We start from the raw sequence: 21,290 nt of genomic DNA, 5'->3' as shown, positions 1-21,290 counted from the left end.
TGGAGATCTTAACTGTGCCTATGTAAATTATGGCTGTTTACTGTTATGTAATGAGTTATAAACTAATATAATGAGTTGAATAATTAATAACATGTAGATTTCTATTCAGAAACCATGTGTTAATGTGAAGACATACTTTTTGCCTCTCATTGTGCAGACCTTGAAAAGTGGCTTGACAATGGTTGGGAAAGTGGTCACTCAGCTGACAGGCACGCTGCCCTCAGGTGTGACAGAAGATGATGTCGCCATCCACAGTAACTCTCGGAGGAGTCCTTTGGTTCCTGGAATTATCACAGTGATCGATACTGAAACAGTTGGAGAGGGGCAGGTGAGAAGAACTTTGGTTCTGCAAATTACTTGCTGAGATTGGGATCTGATCAGGATAAGCCAAAATAATTCGGTCTAGGGGGTCATTTGGAGGTTTAGAAATTATTTTAGATCTCATTTTTTTGGTCAAAGAATAGAAACTAACATGTTAAGACCTATTATTTTAATTATTATTAATTCAGCAGGTTGTATATAAATGCAGTCAATAGTAAATATATATGGAAGAATTTTTCAAAAATAATTGATTATGATTACAAGGGACATAGTTTAGTGAATAACATCAAGATTCATAACTTATTTTCTTATAATACAAAGGTACTTCAAAAAATTGATGTAGAGTGCAATTGGTGGTTGTTTATTTTGGTTCAGAAAATTCTGCAAAAGTTCAAGGCAAACACATATTATGAAAAACTATGCATGCCATAAAAAAATCCAAAATTGATTCTTTGAATAACTTTTGAGTAGAATAGTAGTTGTGAAATAAAATTCTTTTTAGTTTTTATAGTTTTTTGATTCTGTAATTCAGAACATAATGCTTAGAAATATGTGAGCCTTTAAACCATTAATTTTTAAAAGTTTATATAATCTTTTATGAAAATGTGCTTTCAGTATACAGAGTTCAACATCTTGTTGAAAAATTGCTTTTAGCAGCTACTCATGTGCTGTTTCTTATTGTAAGAAGTAATTCTTGTAGTGGAACCTCAAGAAAAGTGAATTTTACTGCAGGTAAAAAAAACTTTGAACTTTTGAGTGAGTAAATTTGCCTGGTTTACAGAAGTGTTGCTCTTCAGACTTTATTTGAAATCTGAATAGTAATACATCTGTACCTCTCCAGTCCTAACTTTACAGTTAACAAAGTATGCTGTAGGCTTGTATTGTTTATTAATGAGGCACTGACACACTTTTCAGTTGATCCTTAAGACTGTGTGTGTTAGCTGATGTGGATGGGTTCATGTAGAAATTCCTCCCCCTCCTTTTCAATATTGCAACTCCTTTACTTTTACTCTCACAGGCAGAGAGAGAGGGAGAGTGCACACGCTCTTCTGTCTGCTGTTTGCCTCCTCAAAGGGCTGCAGTAGTGGGGCCAGTCCAGGTGAAAGCCAGGAGTTAGGAACTTATTTCAGTTCTCCCACAAAGGTGGCAGGGACTTGAGTATTTGAACTATCACTTGTTGCCTCCCAGAGTGTGCATTAACAATTTTATTTAATTATATTGAAGTTCAAGGACTTAAAAAGAGTTATATTAAAAGCAGACCTTATATTTTCAAATAGAGTTTAATTTTCTCAATTCTCTTATATGTTTTTATGACGTTAAAAATAGGAATTCTTAGTTTGATAGTATTGAAATTGTAGGTTGTTGAAATTCAGAAGTTCATTCTTCTCTCATGAGTGTATTGGTAACACTTGAAACAAATAATTGTGCTTATTGGGAGATATCCTGGAAATGTTAGAAGATTATGGGGCAGCATTATGATGAAGTTGGTAAGTCACTGCTTGGACACTCAGATCCCACATTAATGCCTGGAATAGAGTCCCACTTCGGCTTCCTATCCCAATTTTCCTCATGATGCACCAACAGTAGGAGATGATCCAAATCTTTGGGTTCTGGATGGCTTTTCTGGCTCCTTGCTTTGGCTTGGCCCAACCCCTTCTATTGCAGGCATTTAGGGAGTAAACCAGTCAGAGGAAGATATCTCTGTCTCTCTGCCTTTTGAATGAATGAATAAATAAATAAATGAAATCTTTTTAAGAAGTTTAAAATCTCAAATGTTGTTCAATGTGAAATTTTTTATTTTTTTGTTGAGAGGGAGCTGTATCTCCCACTTATGAAGTATTCTGAAATTTCACATTGATTAAAACATTCTATTAGAAGAGAGAGGCAAAACATTTATATTAACAGATAAGTTGCTATGTACATTTTAAAAGAATCATTTTTTTTATGACAAGATTCCTGCAGTATAATGCTTTTTGTCTTTTGGTAGCATTAATCAGTTTTTCATCAATAAGATTTTTTTTCTCTGTTAATTAGTTTATTTGGAATACAAGGCTGTTTTTAGTTTTTTCTAGGTTGTATTAGGAAGACTGAAGTGGTTAACTTTGTAAATTTTTAAGATTTAGCCTTTACCACTGGTGTTTAGCATTAGCTATAACGTTTTTCTTTTTCTGTACATGAGCATCTCAGAATCAAAATCTGACATTATACTGTGTTTGGTTTTTTAAATTCTTTGAGCCTTTAATAATGATATTTTCCTCTTCATATTGGTAGGTATAAAATCTGATTCTTTACCTTTCTTGTGCTAAATTGATTAGTTTGATTTTATGGCAGTTGATCATCCTGTGGTGGCAGCATTAAGAAAGAATGGATTTGATTGACTTTGTGTCCATTTTTATCTTTTATTTAAAAGATTGTATTTAATAGGGTAGGTTAAGTGGTGTGATTTCTGTTGTGCACATTTATATAACTGAAGTTAGTAATGTGGCAGATTTTCTACTGGAAATAAAATGCCTCCAATTGACATAAACCTGAGCTATTTCTTGCCCTGGGAGAAGTGTTATTTATAATAATGATTCCTGCCGGCGCCGTGGCTCAACAAGCTAATTCTCCGCCTTGTGGCGCTGGCACATGGGGTTCTAGTCCCAGTCGGGGCGCCAGATTCTGTCCCGGTTGCCCCTCTTCCAGGCCAGCCTTCAGCTGTGGCCTGGGAGTGCAGTGGAGGATGGCCCAAGTGCTTGGGCCCTGCACCCGCATGGGAGACCAGGAGAAGCACCTGGCTCCTGCCTTCGGATCAGTGCGGTGTGCCTGCCACAGTGGCCATTGGAGGGTGAACCAACGGCAAAAGGAAGACCTTTCTCTCTGTCTCTCTCTCACTGTCCACTCTGCTTGTCAAAACAAAACAAAACAAAACAAAACAAAACAAAAGGCTGGCGCTGTGGCTTAACAGGCTAATCTTCCACCTTGCGGCGCCAGCACACTGGGTTCTAGTCCCGGTTGGGGCACCAGATTCTGTCCTGGTTGCCCCTCTTCCAGGCCAGCTCTCTGCTATGGCCCGAGAAGGCAGTGGAGGATGGCCCAAGTGCTTGGGCCCTGCACCCCATGGGAGACCAGGAGAAGCACCTGGCTCCTGGTGTCGGATCAGTGAGATGCGCCGGCCGCAGCGGCCATTGGAGGGTGAACCAATGGCAAAAAGGAAGACCTTTCTCTCTGTCTCTCTCTCACTATCCACTCTGCCTGTCAAAAAAAAAAAAAAAAAAAGATTCCTGAGGTGTTTTGTTCATATAATGAAGGCTTATTCATTTTGCACCAATAATGTGCTTTTGTTTGACACAATCTAGGTATCAGTGCATTCTTACAGGGTCAGCCTGCTTCCTTTTATCTGTGCCCAATCTTCACCTCACCCGTATTCTTTTCTCCTAACAGCCTGTTCTCCATCTCAATGATTTTCTGATTTTGAAAACATTCTATATATGGAGTCAGACAATATGTAACATCTTAGGATTGATTTGTTTTCTCCAAGCATTGTGTACTTAAAGTCCATTCAGGTTGTTGCACGTAGTTCATGCTTCAGCATGCTGTTGTATTCCTGTGTATGAATTCCAGTTTGTTCTTCCATTCACTTGCTGAAGGATATTGACAAGAATATTTGTGTAAAGATTTCTATGTGAATAGATATTTTTTTCTGTATTGAGTGACTAAATGTGATTCCTGAGTTGTCTTACTATGCATTTTGCAAATAACCATTTTCCAGTGTGGCTATAATGTTTTATAGTCCTGGGAGCAAGATAATGATAGGCAGCTGATTTCTCAGCTGAAAACATGAAAGAAGTAGAAACTGGTACAGAGTGTTTAGGGGAAAATGCAATGAAAAGTCAAAACATTCACATCCACTTCCCTTTTAAAAAGAAAATTTATTTGAAAGGTGGGGGTAGAGGGGGAGAGAGAGAAAGAGAAAGAAAATGTCTTCCGTCCAGTGGTTCACTTCCCACATGGCTGCAACAGCTATAGTTGGGCCAGGCTGAAGTCAAGAGGCTGAAACTCCATCTGGGTCTCCCATATGGGTGACAAGGGCCCAAATACTTGGGCCATCTTTCTCTGTTTTCCCAGGTGTACTAGTAGGGAGCTGAATCAGAACTATAGCAATCTGGTCTTGAACCAGTGCTCAGATGGGATGCTGGTGTCTCAGGTGGCGGCTTAACCCACTTGCCGCAACTCTGGCCTCAAGACTTTTATTTTCAATATACACTCCCTCAAGTTCAAGACACTTTGTTGGTGATGATACTAGACATTTACTCCACCCGTAAAGAAATTCATTCATTTCCTGGAAATTCCACTATGTCAGTGCAGTCTTTTTTGCTTTATTATCTGAAGCATAGTGGGTACAATTAGAAGGAACCAAATCCAAATTGTAATGTAAATGATTTCCCATCAAAACACTTGCAGAATTGCCCTTGTGTGATTAGAGACATGAACAGGACCATTGAATGACGGAGAAGCACTCTGGTGCTACTCTCCTGGCTGTTTTCTGTAAAGCTCTTTCTTGAAACACTCTCACAATAAGCACATAGTATTGTTCTTTGGCCCTCCAGACATTCTACCTGCAATATACCTGGAGTACCCTGAAAAACTTGTGCTGTGACCTTTGTCTTGATCAGGCTGCTTTGGTTGTATTGGAGCTGCTGTCAGTTACGGCTGTGATTGTGCTTTGTCTTCGGGATCCTGTTGAAAAACCATGTTTCATCTCAAGAGATGCTTCGTGATCTTGAGCTGACTCCTTCACAGTTTTCATTGAAAGCTCTGCTCTTGCGGGCAGGATGGCTGTGGCCTCCACCGAGCAGAAAGCTAGCTGCACTTTGGTTTTCAGTCAGAATAGTATGAGCTCTATCATTTGAGAGGTTTGTTGTGTTGACTTTATTTCTGCTGTTAATCATTGATCATCTTCAATTATGGCATGAACAATATTAACTTTTTTTGGTTCACAAATTGATGTGGATAGTGAACTGATGTTAGCTTCATCTTGAACTTCATCTTGTCCCTTTTTAAGATTCATTTGAAAAGGAGAGGGAGAAAGAGAGGGCGAGAGACAGAGATCAGTCTTACAAATGTGGTTCACTCCCAAACATCTACATCAGCCAGATGTGAGCTCGGCCTGTTATTGCATGGACCCAGGCATATTAACAGCGAGCTGGATTGGAAGTAGATGAGCTGGGACTCAAAACAGCACTCTGATATGAGATGCCAACGTCATAAACCTTGACTTAGCCTGTTGTGCCACAATGCTGGCGCCATCTCATCCCCTCTTAAGGAGATCTCTCAACTTATAAGCTACTGATTTCTCTGAGGCATTGTCTCACCGTACTGAGAAGCATCTGTGGTTTTTCTAGCTGAGTCTGTAACATCTTAAGAGCAGTGATGCCTGTCTTTGAATAAAGCTCCATGTGATTTTGTTTTCTGCACTTGATCTGCTTGCTAGGGCCATATTGTATCTATTCCTTATTCCAAAGTGGAATGTCCACCTTACGTTAAAAGGAATGGTCTTCCAGTATATTAGAAGCATGTCATTTTTTCACAGATATTGATGTATAAACTTCAATTTCACATATTGGTGAGAAATTGTTAACCTCCATTTATCATTATTCCCTTTGTGAAGGTACTTGTGAGTGAGGATTCTGACAGCGACGGTATTGTGGCCCACTTCCCTGCCCATGAGAAGCCCGTGTGCTGCATGGCTTTCAATACAAGTGGTAAGATTTTTTGGTTTGTTTTGTAGTTTGCTGTTCGCATCACATGTATTCTGGGAATATTTTTTGGAAATTCTAAATATGAAAGATAGAATTTGTTTTCCATGCATCAGTATGTATCAGGAAAGTTAGTAATACTCAGTAGTGATTATAAATAATCCTTATGTTATTAAATGCAGGAGCCAGGGGCTGCTTCTAGTTCTCCCATTTTGAGGCAGGGACCCAAACACTTGAGCTGTCTTCTGCTGTTTTCCCAGGTCATTATCAGGGTGCTGGATCAGAAGTGAAGCAGCCAGAACTTGAACCGGTATCCATATAGGATGCCAACATTGCAGGGAGTTAATAAAATAGAAATATTTACAGTGGGCCAGCGCCGTGGCTTAACAGGCTAATCCTCCACCTTGCGGCGCCGGCACACTGGGTTCTAGTCCCGATTGGGGCGCTGAATTCTGTCCCGGTTGCCCCTCTTCCAGGCCAGCTCTCTGCTATGGCCCGGGAAGACAGTGGAGGATGGCCCAAGTGCTTGGGCCCTGCACCACATGGGAGACCAGGAGAAGCACCTGGCTCCTAGCGTTGGATTAGCATGATGCACTGGCCGCAGCGGCCATTGGAGGGTGAACCAACAGCAAAAATGAAGACCTTTCTCTCTGTCTCTCTCTCACTATCCACTCTGCCTGTCAAAAAAAAAAAAAAAAAAAAAAAAAAAGAAATATTTACAGTGAAATAGTAGCTGTACCTGTGTGTTTGTAAGCAACATCATAATGGATATCTTGATATCATTTCATGTTCAGCAAATATCTAAATAGTTAAGTTTCAAAATTATGGTAGAAGGTCACTATTGTTGTACAGCAGGTTAAGCTGCCACTTTCAGCACCAGTATCCCCTTTCTGAGTGCTGGTTTGAGTCTAGTCTGCCTCCAATTCAGCTTCCTGTCAATGTGCCTGGGAGGCAGTGGAAGGTGGCCCGAATAATTTGGCCCCTGCCACCGTGTAGAAGACCAGGATGGAGTTCTTAGATCCTGGCTTTGGCCTGGCCCAGACCTTATAAATAAATAGTCTGAGAGGGAGTTGTCCCCAGTCTTTCCATTATTGCTGAAACAATACATTGTGCTAAAGTATTTGAGTCCCTTATGAAAAATTGTTTCACTTATTTCAGCTGAACACATTGGAAGGTAGCTGTTTGACTAGCGGCTCCATTCATATCGCCTGGCTAAGAATTGGTGATTCAGTTAATAGGCGGCAGTCTGTACAGAGCATGTTGTAGTGATGCGGATCAGTAAATAGTGACTTAGAACAAAGAAGTAGACACTTATAATATGGACTAAAGACAGAGTGCTAGGAGATGACTGCTAGCCTGATACTGGGGAAAGTTTTGCAAATAGAATTCAGAACTGAGGTGAGAACTAAAAGATGATTGGCTAGTAGTATTATCCCTTTTCCTGGTACATGAATATTAAATGAGTGAGGTAAGAATATTATTGAACACAATAGATGGTGAAAGAAAATCTGTATGTTGGACTCATTAAATTATCATGCAACAGATAAGATTTTCCAAAACTTCTTATAAAGGCTTTGTAGCTGTTTAAGTATTTGAATTAAATGGAGGGTTACAACTCAGCAACCACTCACATGATTGATTTACATAATGCTTTGTGGTAGCTGGTAGGCAAAAATTTTATTCAGTTACTAATCATTCATCTGAGTTATTTACTGTTCAGCTCTGATTGTTTTGCTGGTCAGAGTAGTGTTATAACTTGATTATAATCAAGAGGGAAAAAATTCTCAATGAATTGAAAACTCTGATTATATACTTAGTATAGCAAATAGTTTTATGTTTTTGAATGGCAAAGTGACAGAGAGAGGGAGGGAGGGACAGAGATAAAAACATCTTTAATCTGCTGTTTCCCCCTAATGGCCATTAACACCTAGGACTGGGCCAGGTGATGCCAAGAGCCAGGAACTCCAACTGTGGTCTTCCATGTGGTTGGAAGGAACCCAAATACTTGGTCCATCATCTGGTGCTTTTCCAGGTGCTTTAGCAGGGAGCTGGGTCAGGGGTAGACCAGCCAGGTCTCGAACTGGCACTTATATGGGATGTTGGTGTTGCAGACAGCAGCTTAATGAGCCCATGCATTACTAATTATTGTCTTCACTTTTTTATTATAATGTAAGTACATTACATGTTGTAGATATGGATGCTGCAGTTGTGATTTTTTTTCCTTAAATTTTCTTGTGTGACATTAAAGAATTGTTTTTGGATTTAAAATGAAAAGTAAATACATCAGGTCCTTCCCTATACATTACCAATATGATCAAGAAATAAGATGTTATAAAATGGGTTAGTTCTCTATTCATTGGCTGAATTGCTTTGGTTAGCTTCTGAAATTTTATTAATTGGTATATTGTACAAAGATATTTAAATTGGCCTTAATGTGTAACAGTTTTTTTATTTATGTTAGTCTTTCCTGAAATATAATCTATTGATTCTCCAATTTTATTGTCTTTATTTACCTATCCATTATTCATATATCCTTCTAAATTTATTTGTGGCATTTAGGTTTAACTTTTTATCCTGTAGAAGTTCTCTATATTTAATTGAAGCCATTTTTTGAAGTGTGTAATGTGACTAATAATAATAGTGCTTGTCAGAATACTTATTTTATAAGTTTAGAAATACATTTAACAGAGACAAAACATACGAAAAAGTTGATTGTGGCTTTTTAAAAACTGTTCTTTCTCAAATCAGTTTACTTTTATGTGTTACTGTTCCACTCCAGCATACACTTTAAATAAAATTTACTTTAGGCTTTTTTTAAAAGAAGGCTATATTTGGCCGGTGCCGTGGCTTAACAGGCTAATCCTCTGCCTTGCGGCGCCAGCACACCGGGTTCTAGTCCCGGTTGGGGCACCAGATTCTGTCCCGGTTGCCCTTCTTCCAGGCCAGCTCTCTGCTATGGCCCGGGAAGGCAGTGGAGGATGGCCCAAGTGATTGGGTCCTGCACCCGCATGGGAGACCGGGAGAAGCACCTGGCTCCTGGCTTCGGATCAGCGAGATGCGCCGGCCACAGCGGCCATTGGAGGGTGAACCAACGGCAAAAAGGAAGACCTTTCTCCCTGTCTCTCTATCAACTCTGCCTGTCAAAAAAAAAAAAAAAAAAAAAAGGCGGCTATATTTTTAAATGAGAGTATTGTGAAAATGCCCTGCAAACCATGCCTGTGGTCCCTCATGGGTAGTGGTAAGCATACTATAAAGGGCACTTGTTGGAAGAATAATGCAAGGGCTAGTATTGGGGCACAGTGGGGCCCATATGGGTGGTGCTTAGACTCCCATGCGCTCCACTTCTCATCTGGCTCCCTGCTAATGCATTGGGGAAAATAGGAAGATGGCCCAAGTCCCGGGGCCCCTGCACCCACTTTAGAGACTTGGATGGAGTTCTAGGCTCCTGGTTTCAGCCTGGCCCAGCCCTAACTGTTGCAGACATCTGGGGATGAACCAGCAGATGGAAGATCTCTTTCTCTCTCTTGTCTCTCCCTCTCTCTCTGTGACTGTCTTTAAAATCAATAAAGATTTGTTTGTTAAAGAACAGTGCAAAATGAATTCAGAAGAAATGTAAGTTCGCTGACTCTGTTGCTTGCTGTTCTGTTGTGTTTGAGTTGCATTCAGAGCAGGAATTAAGGGGTGCCGCTGGATTGAGCTGTGAAACTTCTTGTTCAGCAGCTGTATTCAGTTTGTTTTGCAGTTGCTTATTCCCATTCTTATTTATTAGCTGTACTCTGAGTCCAGAATCAAAACAAATATTTTAATGGCAACATTTAGGCTTTGTTTAGAAATGCCAGAGTAGTCTTCATAATTAGATGTAGGCCAGTTGAATCTGGATGGTGTAAATCTGTTGCTTTCATTTATTTATGAAAAAAACTAAGTAACATTGTCTCGGCAATGTTGTTTTTTTTTTGTTGTTGTTGTTAAGTTAATAAACTTTAAATTTAGAGCAGTTTAGAGTCACAGCAATATTAAGTACAGAAGTCCCATATGCCCACCTAACTCACATATGCACAACTTCCTTCGATATCAACAACCCACACCACAGTAGTGTTTTTGTTAATACATAGCTGAACCTACATTAGCACAATGTTGTCACTTACTGTCTACAGTTTCCATTAGGTTTTACTCATGATGGTACATTTTGTGGATTTTTAAAGATATTTATTTCATTATTTGAAAGAGTTGGGGAGAGAGGCGGGTGGTCTTCCATCTGCTGGTTCACTCCCCCAAATAGCTGCAGTCTGAAGCCAGGATCTTAGAACTCTATCCATGTGCAGAGGCTCAAAGCTTGGGCCATCTTCTGCTGTTTTCTCAACTGCATCAGCAGGGAGCTGGATCAAAAATGGAGCAACCAGAACTCAAACCGCCCCCTTTATGGGATTCTGTTGTTGCAGGGGGTGGCTTAGCCCACTGTGCCACAATGCGATCCAGATTTTGTGGATTTTGACAGATATTCAATGCCATATATCTACCATATATACCATAGTATCACGCAGAATTTTTTATAATCCTAGGTTTTTCAACAGATTTGAAACTTTTTAACCATTATTTTTGAAAAGTTCTTTCTGTTACTTTTTTCATTTTCTCACTGTACAGTTCTTTAGTTCTCCATAGCTTGTCCTGTAGGCCTCAAAGTTCTGTTTTTTGTTTTTTCTTTCCTTAAGCTGAATAACTCCATTGAGTTGTCTTTAGGTTGGCAGATGCTCTCTTCCAGTTCAGATTTGGTGTTTGAACCCTGTAGAGAAATGTTTGTTTCAATTGTACTTTTTAACTTGAAATTTTCTATTTTGACTTTTTTATAATAGTATTTGTTCTCATTATTCTCTTATTGTGAGTCATGTTCTCATATTTTTATTTAGCCTTTAGATATGGTTATGATTTCTCTGATTCCTTGCAAGCATTTGGGAGTTGTCACCATTTCAGTGTTTATATATTCTAGATATAGGTCCTGTGTCATGTAAGTGAATTGAAGCTATTTTCTTCCAATGATAAGTTTGCCTTTACACTATGCTTTTCTTTCCTGAATATTCATTTATTTATATGAAAGACAAAATTACAGAATAAGAGGGAGAAAAAGAGAGAAAGATCTCTGTCAGCTGGTTCACTCCTCAAATGACTGCAGTGGCTGGGGCTGGGCCAGACCAAAGCCAGAATACCAGGTTCTCCATCTTAGTTTCCTACATTAGTGACAGGGACCCAAGTACTTGAGCCATCTTCAACTGCTTTCCCAGGCATAGTAGCAGGGAGCTGGGTTGGAAGCAGAGCAGCCAGTACTTAAACTGTTGCTCTGGTATGGGATGCCTGTGACAAGGAGAGAATAAGAGACACTGATAGCTTCAAGGCACATCGTTAAGACCTCACTTAACTTAATTAAATCATTAGAAGTCCTGTTTCCGAATGTAGTCATGCCAATGATTAGGATTTCAAGATGCAGATTTTGGGTGGGTATCCATTTATTTTATTAACAAACAAATGAAAATCATTCTTTACTCTTAGTCCTGACATTTCAATTATAGGCTTATTTTATTTAACTAAGATTTTTGTATGTATTATACTTACTCTACCAACTTACTTCTATCTAAAGATAAAATATTGAAAAAGAAAATTTAAATTTAATGACGCTTTCATCTTAAATGGTTTCTTTACTTCTCCACATATATTGTGTAAAAGTGTTTAAACCTGGGGTGGGTGTTCAGGGTCCCTGTCTACCACATGGGAGATCTACATGGAGTTCTGGGCTCCTGGCTTCAGCCTGTTCCAGCTCTAGCTGTTGAGACATTTAGGGAGTGAACCAGCAGATAGAGGATCTCTCTCTGTTTTCTGTCTTTTTGGCTTTCAAATAAAGTGAAATTTGAAAAGTGTTACAACCAGGTATAGTTTTTCTACTTCAACCTGGTTCTCCCACATTTTCCTTGCATCTTCTAGTCATCCAAGTATCTTGCTGCTCCATTAACCTGTTGCATAAATCTTCCTCTTCTGGAATCTTCTGTAGCCTGGCAAAACTCTTAGTTATCACTTGATTCCCATTGTACATGCCATTTAAGAACATTTCCTGACCCTATATAAAGTGCCATTCTTCTCTTTTGCATTCACTTTGCTGTTTAATTGGACAAGTTACCGAGCTGTTTGAACCCCTCTGAGTGCCTCAGTTTTGTCATCAGTGTAGCGGTTCTCCCTTTGAATGTGTTCTTTGTTATAGGTAAGCTCTTGATTGGTCCTCAGTAACTTTCACATATTGGATATTGAGTAAATGTCTGTTGGACAGTTACATCAATTCTGTTCATTTCTTTGTGTGTGATCTTATTCAATAAAAATAAGGCACAGATAATCATCTTCTTTCTAGATTGTACTTTGAATAAGCATCATCTCTGTCTCTAAATCATGGGAATGATTCATGATGGCAACTTAAATTAAATGGAGGATCATATCAAGCATAATTAAGACTGGAATGTGGAATAAAAGCCAAATTATACACTGCTGAAAGTACGTTGTTTCCTTTAGAAACAATAAATAGATATATTATTAATTGCAGTGCCTTGGACATTATAGAAGATAACTATTTTATTTAATTAGAAACACAAAGACAAAATTCTCCACTCTCTGTAAGAACCATGACATTGCTAAAATAGGCCTGCTGTCTTTAAGTCAGTAAATAATTGATTTGCTTTCCAGAAGCATTAACTTCTGCCAGCTGTACAGCTGTGAGCTGTGAAGTGCAACACATCTACATTTTAAATAATTGCCCCTCCTTGGCAGGGAGATTACTTTTCCATCCATTAATAAGAAGAAAATGAGTGTTGAGTCTTGAGTAAAACAAATTAAACATGTGTCCCTCTGGATGCTTGACTGCATCCTTAACAGACCTGAGATTCTCCTGGTTACTTAAACAGTGTATTTTGAAAGGTAAGGATGGTGTTGGATTAATGTGTAAAAAGTGTAAATTGTTGTTTTCATTAAAAGTTGTTCCCATTGTTCATGGTTAGTGGCCAGAAAAATGACTTGATTTTTGATAATTTCTGTTAGACTACAGATAGTTACCAAATAATGTCACTTGATATTTTTCATCTGTTAGGTTCTAGTTTCTCACTATCTATCACCTGTACTTAACATCATTAACTATGCAAAGGCAGCTTGAAAAATTTACTGCATTTTTTCCCTCCTTAGATGAGGATGTTTCTGTGATAGGTTTGCATTTATTCTGCTGTTTCATCATCTTGTGCAGTCTGTGGTGTCTTTTACTCATGAAATGGATTACTTCTTGAAGGATGACTTTGCTTTTCTTTCTCCCTGTTCGTTATGATGCTGGCATTGTGTGAGAGCCAGAGGAACCACTGTGGGGATGACTTGCTGTTATACCTATGGGGTCCAGGATCTGCGGCCCGCAGTGCTGTCAGGGCTTCACCATAATGTCTTTTATTTTTTAGAAGATTTATTTTATTTTTTGAAAGGTAGGGAGATGAGAGAGATGAGAGGGAGATGAGAGAGGTGAGAGAGATGAGAGAGAGAGAGAAAGAGAGAGAGAGAATGAGAGAGAATCTTTCATTTACTGAGTTAGTCCCTTAAATGGCTGCAATAGTCAGGTCTGGGCCAGGCTGAAAACAGTAGCCAGGAACTTTTTCCTTGTCTCCCATGAGGGTGAAGAGGCACAAGTACTCAGGCCATCGATCTGCTGCCTCCCAGATGCATTAGCAGAAAGCTAGATTAGAAGCAGAGTAGCTGGGCCTTGAAATCACTCTGATGATGGGATAGCCATGTTGCAGGTGGCGGCTTAATTTGCTGTGCCACAACACTGGCCCACCATTTTAATTATAAATCTTTTTTTTTTTTTTAATGCTGAGGAGGGCCCATGAAGTCAATAATATATACATCCCATGAAAGTTCTAGCATAGCCTTGAGTTCTGGATTTCCCTTCTGTGACACTACGAAACAGTGCTCCCACTTTGCTAAGCAAAGGTACTTAATTAATATTTAGTGCATGAATGAAAAATGTGAATGCATACATTCTTACTATGTAAATATGTGAAATTAAATTTATACCTATAACAATACAGATGGTAACAACAGATATAACTGAAATATAGCAATATAAACTTTAGTATTAAGTTCTGATCAAGGCCGGCGCCATGGCTTAACAGGCTAATCCTCCGCCTTGCGGCGCTGACACACCGGGTTCTAGTCCGGGTTGGGGCGCTGGATTCTATCCCGGTTGCCCCTCTTCCAGGCCAGCTCTCTGCTATGGCCCGGGAGTGCAGTGGAGGATGGCCCAAGTGCTTGGGCCCTGCACCCGCATGGGAGACCAGGAGAAGCACCTGGCTCCTGGCTTCGGATCAGCGAGATGCGCCGGCCGCAGCGGCCATTGGAGGGTGAACCAATGGCAAAAAGGAAGACCTTTCTCTCTGTCTCTCTCTCTCTCACTGTCCACTCTGCCTGTCAAAAAAAAAAAAAAAAAAAAAAAGTTCTGATCAAGCTGCTTGCTAATGTACCTGGAAATGCAGTGGAAGAAGGCCCAAGTACTTGGGTCTCTGCACCCATGTGGGAGACCCCAAGACTTCTAGACTTCTGGCTTTGGCCTAGCCTAACACTGGCCATTGCAGCCATTTAGGGAATGGACCAGCATATGGAATATCTCTCATGCTATATCTGTCTCTCCTTCTCTGTAACTCAGCTTTGAAGTACATAAGTAAATCATTAAAAAAATTTAATAAATGTAATCTTTTTTCCCCCAGAAACCTTTTATTTAAGGAATAGAAACTTCATGCATTTCATAAATACAACTTGATGAACATAGTGATTCTTCCTACTGTACCCACCCTCCCATCTTTCTTCCTTCTCCCTCTTTTATTCCTATTATTTTTTACTAAGATCTGTTTTCAATTAACATTATATATACACATATGATTAACTCTATACTAAGTAAGGAATTCAACAAATAGTATGAAAAAAAAAACCCTGTTCCTCAACAGTTGAGACAAGAGATGTTCAAGGTCATTGCATCTCAAAATATCAGTTTCACTTCTATAGATTACCTTTTAGGTGCTCTTTTAGTTATCACAGGTCAAGGAGAACATACGGTATTTGTCCTTTTGGGGCTGGCTTATTTCAATAAGAATGATGTATTCCAGTCTCATCCATTTTGTTGCAAATGACAGGATTTCTTTTTTTTTCTTTTTTTTTTTTTACCACTGTTTACTATTTCATGCTGTACCTATCCCATAATTTTTTTATCCAGTCTTTGGTTGACAGAAATTTGGATTGCTTCCATATCTTAGCTATTGTGAATTGAGCTACAATAAACATGGGGGTACAGATAACTCTTTGATATGCTGATTTCATTTCCCTTGGATAAATTCTCAGGAGTGGGATGGCTGGGTCATTTGGGAGGTCTATATTCAGATTTCTGAGGTGTCTCCATACTGTTTTCCACAGTGGCTGTACCAGTTTACATTTTCACCAAGAGTGGATTAGGAAACATTTTTCCCTACATACTCACCAGCAGCATTTGTTCTTTGTTGATTTCTGTATGAAAGCCATTTTAAAGGGGGTAAAATGAAACCTCATTGTGATTTTGATTTGTATTTCTCTGACAGATAGTGATCCTGAGTATTTTTTCATGTGCCTGTATTTCCTCTTTTGCAAAATGCCTGTTTCAGTCCTTTGCCCATTTCTTAATTGGGTTGATTGTTTTGTTGTTGAGTTTCTTGATCTCTTTATATATTCTGGTTATTAGTCCTTTGTCAGTTGCATAGTTGGCAAATAATTTCTCCCATTCTGTCAGTTGCCTCTTCACTTCGCTGAATGTTTCTTTTGCAGTGCAGAAGCATCTCAATTTGATGTAATCCCACCTTTCAATTTTGGCTTTGATTGCTTGTGCCTCTGGGGTTTTTCCAAGAATTCTTTGCCTATACCAGTGTCTTGCAGGGTTTTCCCAATGTTCTCTAATAATTTGATGGTGTCAAGTTGTAGATTTAGGTCTTTAATCCATTTTAAGTGGATTTTTGTGTAAGGTATAAGGTAAGGGTCTTGCTTCATACTTCTGCATGAGGAGATCCAGTTTTCATACCACTATTTGTTGAAGAGACTGTCATTGCTCCAGGGATTGATTTTAACTTCTTTGTCAAAGATAAGTTGGTTGTAGATGTGTGGGCTGATTTCTGGCATTTCTATTCTGTTCCATTGGTCTATCCATTTGTTTTTGTAATAGTACTAGGCTGTTTTGATTACAACTGCCCTGTAGTATGTCTTGAAATCTGGTATTGTGATTATTCCAGCTTTCTTTTTGTTGTGTAAGATTGCTTTAGCTATTTGAGGTCTCCTGTGTTTCCATATGAATTTCAGCATCATTTTTTCTAGATCTGAGAAGGATGTCCTTGGTAGATTAATTGGTATTGCATTTAATCTGTAAATTGCTTTTGACAGTATGGATATTTTGATTATATTCATTTTTCCAATCTTGAGCATGAAAGATTTTTTCTTTCTTTGTGTGTTTTTTATTTCTTCTTTAATGTTTTATAATTCTCATTGTAGAGATATTTGACATCCTTGGTTAAATTTATTCCAAGATATTTTATTATTATTATTATTTTGTAGCTACTGTGAATGGGATTGATCTTAGAAGTTCTTTCTCTGCCATGGTATTTTTTTATATACAAAGACTTGTTATTTTTGTGCATTGATTTTATATCCTGCCACCAAACTCTTCTTTGAATTCCAGTAGTCTCTTAGTGGAGTCTTTTGAATCCCCTTTATATAGAATCATGTCATCTACAAATAGGGATAGTTTGACTTCCTCCTTCCCAATTTGAATCCCTTTAATTTCTTTGTCTTGCCTAATGGTACTGGCTAAAACTTCCAGGACTATATTGAATAGAAGTGGTGAGAATGGGCATCCTTGTCTGGTTCCAATTCTCAGTGGGAATGCTTCCAACTTTTCCCCCATTCATAGAACAAAGGGGGCCTATGTTGTGGTGCAGCAGGTTAAAGCTCTGGACTGCAGCACTGGCATCCCCTATGAGCACCAGTTTGAGTCCTGGCTGCTCCATTTATGATCCAACTCCCTGCTGTTGCACCTGAGAAAGCAGCAGAGATAGTGCAAGTCCTTGGGCCCCTGCACCCACATGGGAGACCTGGAGTAGGCTCCTGGCTACGGATCGACTCAGCTCCAGCTGTTGCCACCATTTGGGGAGTGAACCAGTGGATGGACGACCTCTGTCTCTCTCTTTTTCTGTTTGTCTATCTCTTTCTTTCTCTGTAACTCTGTCAAATAAATAAATAAATCTTTAAAAAAAATAAGATGCTGGCCATGGGTTTGTCATAAATTTCCTTGCTTGTGTTGAGGAATGTTCCTACTATATCCACTTTGCTTAGAGTTTTCATCATGAAATGGTGTTGCATTTTATCAAATGCTTTCTCTGCATCTATTGATATAATTGTATGATTTTTGGTCTTCAATTTGTTAATGTGATACATCATAATGATTGATTTGCTAATGTTGAACCATCCTTGCATACCAGGGATAAATCCCACTTGGTCTGGGTGAATGATCTTTCAGATGTGCTATTATATTCTATCAGCTCATATTTTGTTGAAGATTTTTGTGTCAGTGTTCATCAGGGAAGTTGGTCTGTAGTTCTCTTTCACTATTGCATCTTTTTTGGGTTTAGGAATTAAGGTGATGTTGGTTTCATAGAGGGAGAAGGAGTTTGGGAGGATTCCATCCATTTCTGTTGTTTAGAATAGCTTGAGAAGGTTGGAGTTAATTCTTTAAATGTCTGGTAGAATTCAGCAGTAAAGCCATCCTATCCTGGGCTTTTCTTTGTTGGGAGGATCTTTATTACTGAATCAGTATCCATCTTGGTTATGGGTCTGGTTAGGTTTTCTATGTCTTTATGACTCAGTTTAGGTAGGTTGTGTGTGTCCAGGAATCTATACATTTCTTATAGGTTTCCCGATTTGTTGGCTTACAGCTCTTTGTAGTAATTTCTGATGATTCTTTTGATCTGTGGTATCTGTTGTTACATTTACCTTTTCATCTCTAATTTTATTGATTTCAGTCTTCTCCCTCCTTTTTTTAGTTAGCTGGGCCAGTGGTGTGTCAATTTTATTTTTTCCAAAAACCAGCTCTTCGTTTTGCTGATCTTTTATATTTTCTTTTGGTTTCAATTTTGTTGATTTCTTCTCTAATTTTATTATTTCTTTTCTCCTACTTTTGGGTTTGGTTTGCTTTTGTTTTCTAGGTCCTTGAGATACATTGGTAGCTCATTTAATTGGTGGCTTTCCAATTTCTTGGTGTAGGCACCAATTGCTATAAACTTTCCTCTTAACACTGCTTTTGCTGTACCCTGTAAGTTTTGATATGTTATATTGTTATCTCCATTCATTTCCAGAAAGTTTTTGGTTTCTCTTGATTTCCTCGATGACCCACTGTTCATTCAGAAACATGTTGTTCAGTCTCCATGTGTTTGCATAAGTTCTAGAGATTCTTGAGCTGTTGATTTCCAGCTTCATTCCATTGTGGTCAGAGAAGATGAATGGCGTGATTTTGTTTTTTTTTTCTTTTTTTGAATTTGCTGATACTAGAGAGTTGAGGCCATTTACATTCAAGGTGACTGTTGATAAGTAATAACTTGGCCCTACCATGTTCCCATAAATATTCCTGTTTTTTACTTTGGATTTCCTTTGTACTTTTACTGGGAGGTGTTTTTTGTTTCTTTGTTTGTTTGTTTGTTTTTGCCTTCGCCTTCTTTCATAGGGATGACCATGTTTTTGTGTTTCTGTGTGTAGCATATCCTTAAGCATCTTTTGTAAGGCTGAATGAGTGGTGACAAATTCTTTCAACTTCTGATTGTTATGGAAGGTCTTTATTTCACCTTCATTCATAAAAGTGAGCTTTGCAGGGTATAGTATTCTGGGTTGACAGTTTTTTCTCTTTAAGAGCTGGAATATGTCTCACCATTTTCTCCTAACCTGTAGGGTTTTTAATGAAAAGTCAGCTGTGAATCTAATTGAAGTTCCTCTGAAAGTAATCTGGCATTTCTGTCATGCACATTTTAGAATCTTTTCTTTATGTTTTATTGTGGAGAGTTTGATTACAATGTGATGTTGTGAAGATCTTTTCTGGTTGTGTCTATTAGGAGTTCTGTGTGCTTCTTGTATTTGGACGTCCCTTTCTTTCTCCCAGTTAGGGATGTTTTCTGTAATTATTTCACACAAAAGGCCTTCTAACCCACTTTCTCTGTCCATACCTTCAGGAACTCCTAATACCCGTATGTTGGGTTGTTTGATAATATCCCAATAAATGTAACCTTAATGTTTTTTAAAAATACCAATAATGTAAAGAAATGATAATTAAAAATGAGCTTATTTCATGATTTTTCTATCATTGTATTTATTTCTGTAAAGTCATTAAATGAAGAAATATATAATTTTGATTTGTAAGAATATCTGCCTACCCAGTGATCTTTTTCTTTTTTAAATATTTATTCATTTATTTGAAAGGCAGATTAACAGGGAGAGACAGCTCTTCCCTCAGTTGATTCACTCCACAAATGACCACAATATCTGCTGGTCCAGGCAGTTGCCAAGAGCCAGGAACTTAATCTGCATCTCGCACGGGAATGGCAAGGACCAGTGTGCTTGAACCTTCTGCTTCTTCCTGGATATATCAGCAGGAAGCTCAAATGAAAGGAATGGAGATTCCAGCTGAACTACCTGATATGGGATGTGTGTATCCCATGCATTAGCTGAGAAAGCTGAGTAAACCTGTGAATTAAGTGAAAGCTGAAGTGCAATCAGTAAATTAACTTTTGCATAAATATAGACCTAGATGAATGAACCATTAAGAAAATTTGAAAGAAGAGAGCAAGAGTGTGAGTGAATGTGTGAGTGAGCATCTATTTACTGGTTCATTCCCCAGATTCCTGCAACTGAATATGGCTTGCAGGAAGCTGTATCATAAGTGGAGGTAGGTTGCAAAGTCAGATAATCCCATGTGAGTTGTAGGCCTCCCAACTGGTATCTCAACATTAGTGTGCACTTCTGCCCTACATCCAACTCTTATGTTCATTTGAATTTCCACTAAAGTGTCATGTAATTCAATAAAATAAGTATAGCTGTCTCAGTAAATGATCCTCAACTAGGATATCCTTTTTGTACAAAATGAACCATTACTTAGTTTCATTCAGAAAACTTAAATCTAAATTCATAATAGACGTAATTAAAAAAAAAAACCCAAACCTATAAATCTACAAAAAAAAAAATCAAACAAACATAGGATTATAGCTTTTTGACTCTGGGATAAAGAAAGATTTCCTAGATTGGATACCAAAACCAAAAATTATTAAAGTCATCTACATCAGAATTAAAAAACTCTTGGAAGTATATTGTTCAGAAATGCTGGCGACCAGGAGACAATTTTTGATGGTTGGATAGATTGGTGAAATGACTAAAGTTTTAGAAATATTCACATTATGACATGAACATTTGGAGCTTATGGGAATGCAAAATTATTCAGACACTTTGGAAAACAGTTTCTCAGAAAGTTAAATGTTACTTGATCAAATAGTTCTGCTAAATATTCACCCTAAAGAAAGAAAATAGAGGTTATTACTTGAGTGTTTCTGGGTTGTATTACAGTATTAGAAAAGTAGCAAACAGGGAAATGGATGCATAAATTATGATATGTCCTTACAGTGTAACATTGATTAGATATGTGTGTGTATGTATGAACAAATGAACTACTTTTGCTTGCAGTAAAAAGCTGAGAAAATACTATGCTTCTATTTGTAGTCTAAAGCAAGCCATATTAATCCATAGTAACGCAACGCTGATCTGTTGATGCTTGGGAGCAGGTGGATGGGGAGTGGGTGAATTCTAAGTGCACACAAGGAAACTTTTTCAGATGTTCCTTATGTTAATTATGGCAGTAGTTGTGTCTGTGTATAGGTGTCAGACTCAAAATGTGACTTAAGAGAGATTAATTTATTACATGTAAAGTATACATTAATAAATGTTAATAAAATTTTTTTCATTTTCAATTATCTTTATATACAGAAGGTTCTCGTTTATCACTACCTATCACCTGTACTTAACATCATTTTTTATTTAATTTTTTTATTTAGTAAATATAAATTTCCAAAGTATAGTTTATGAATTACAATGGCTTCCCCCCCATAATTTCCCTCCCACTTG

The 21,290-nt window shown here is 38.2% G+C and overlaps 1 protein-coding gene across 6 annotated transcripts in view; it reads left to right on the top strand.

Annotated features, from left to right (window-relative positions):
• The window catches only part of BCAS3 (BCAS3 microtubule associated cell migration factor), a 602,204-nt gene that overhangs the window by 172,768 nt on the left and 408,146 nt on the right, over positions 1 to 21,290 (top strand). For all 6 annotated transcript variants that reach the window (XM_062215515.1, XM_062215514.1, XM_062215517.1 and 3 more), the window contains exons 12-13: positions 158 to 328; positions 5,972 to 6,065. In XM_062215515.1, the coding sequence (XP_062071499.1) occupies positions 158 to 328; positions 5,972 to 6,065 (265 nt within the window). The remainder of the gene's footprint in view (positions 1 to 157; positions 329 to 5,971; positions 6,066 to 21,290) is intronic.

This window comes from Lepus europaeus, chromosome 18 (assembly GCF_033115175.1).
Source record: "Lepus europaeus isolate LE1 chromosome 18, mLepTim1.pri, whole genome shotgun sequence".
NCBI lineage: Eukaryota > Metazoa > Chordata > Mammalia > Lagomorpha > Leporidae > Lepus > Lepus europaeus.
Note: the sequence above shows the minus strand (reverse complement) of the source record. Positions and strands in the feature narration are given on the sequence as shown.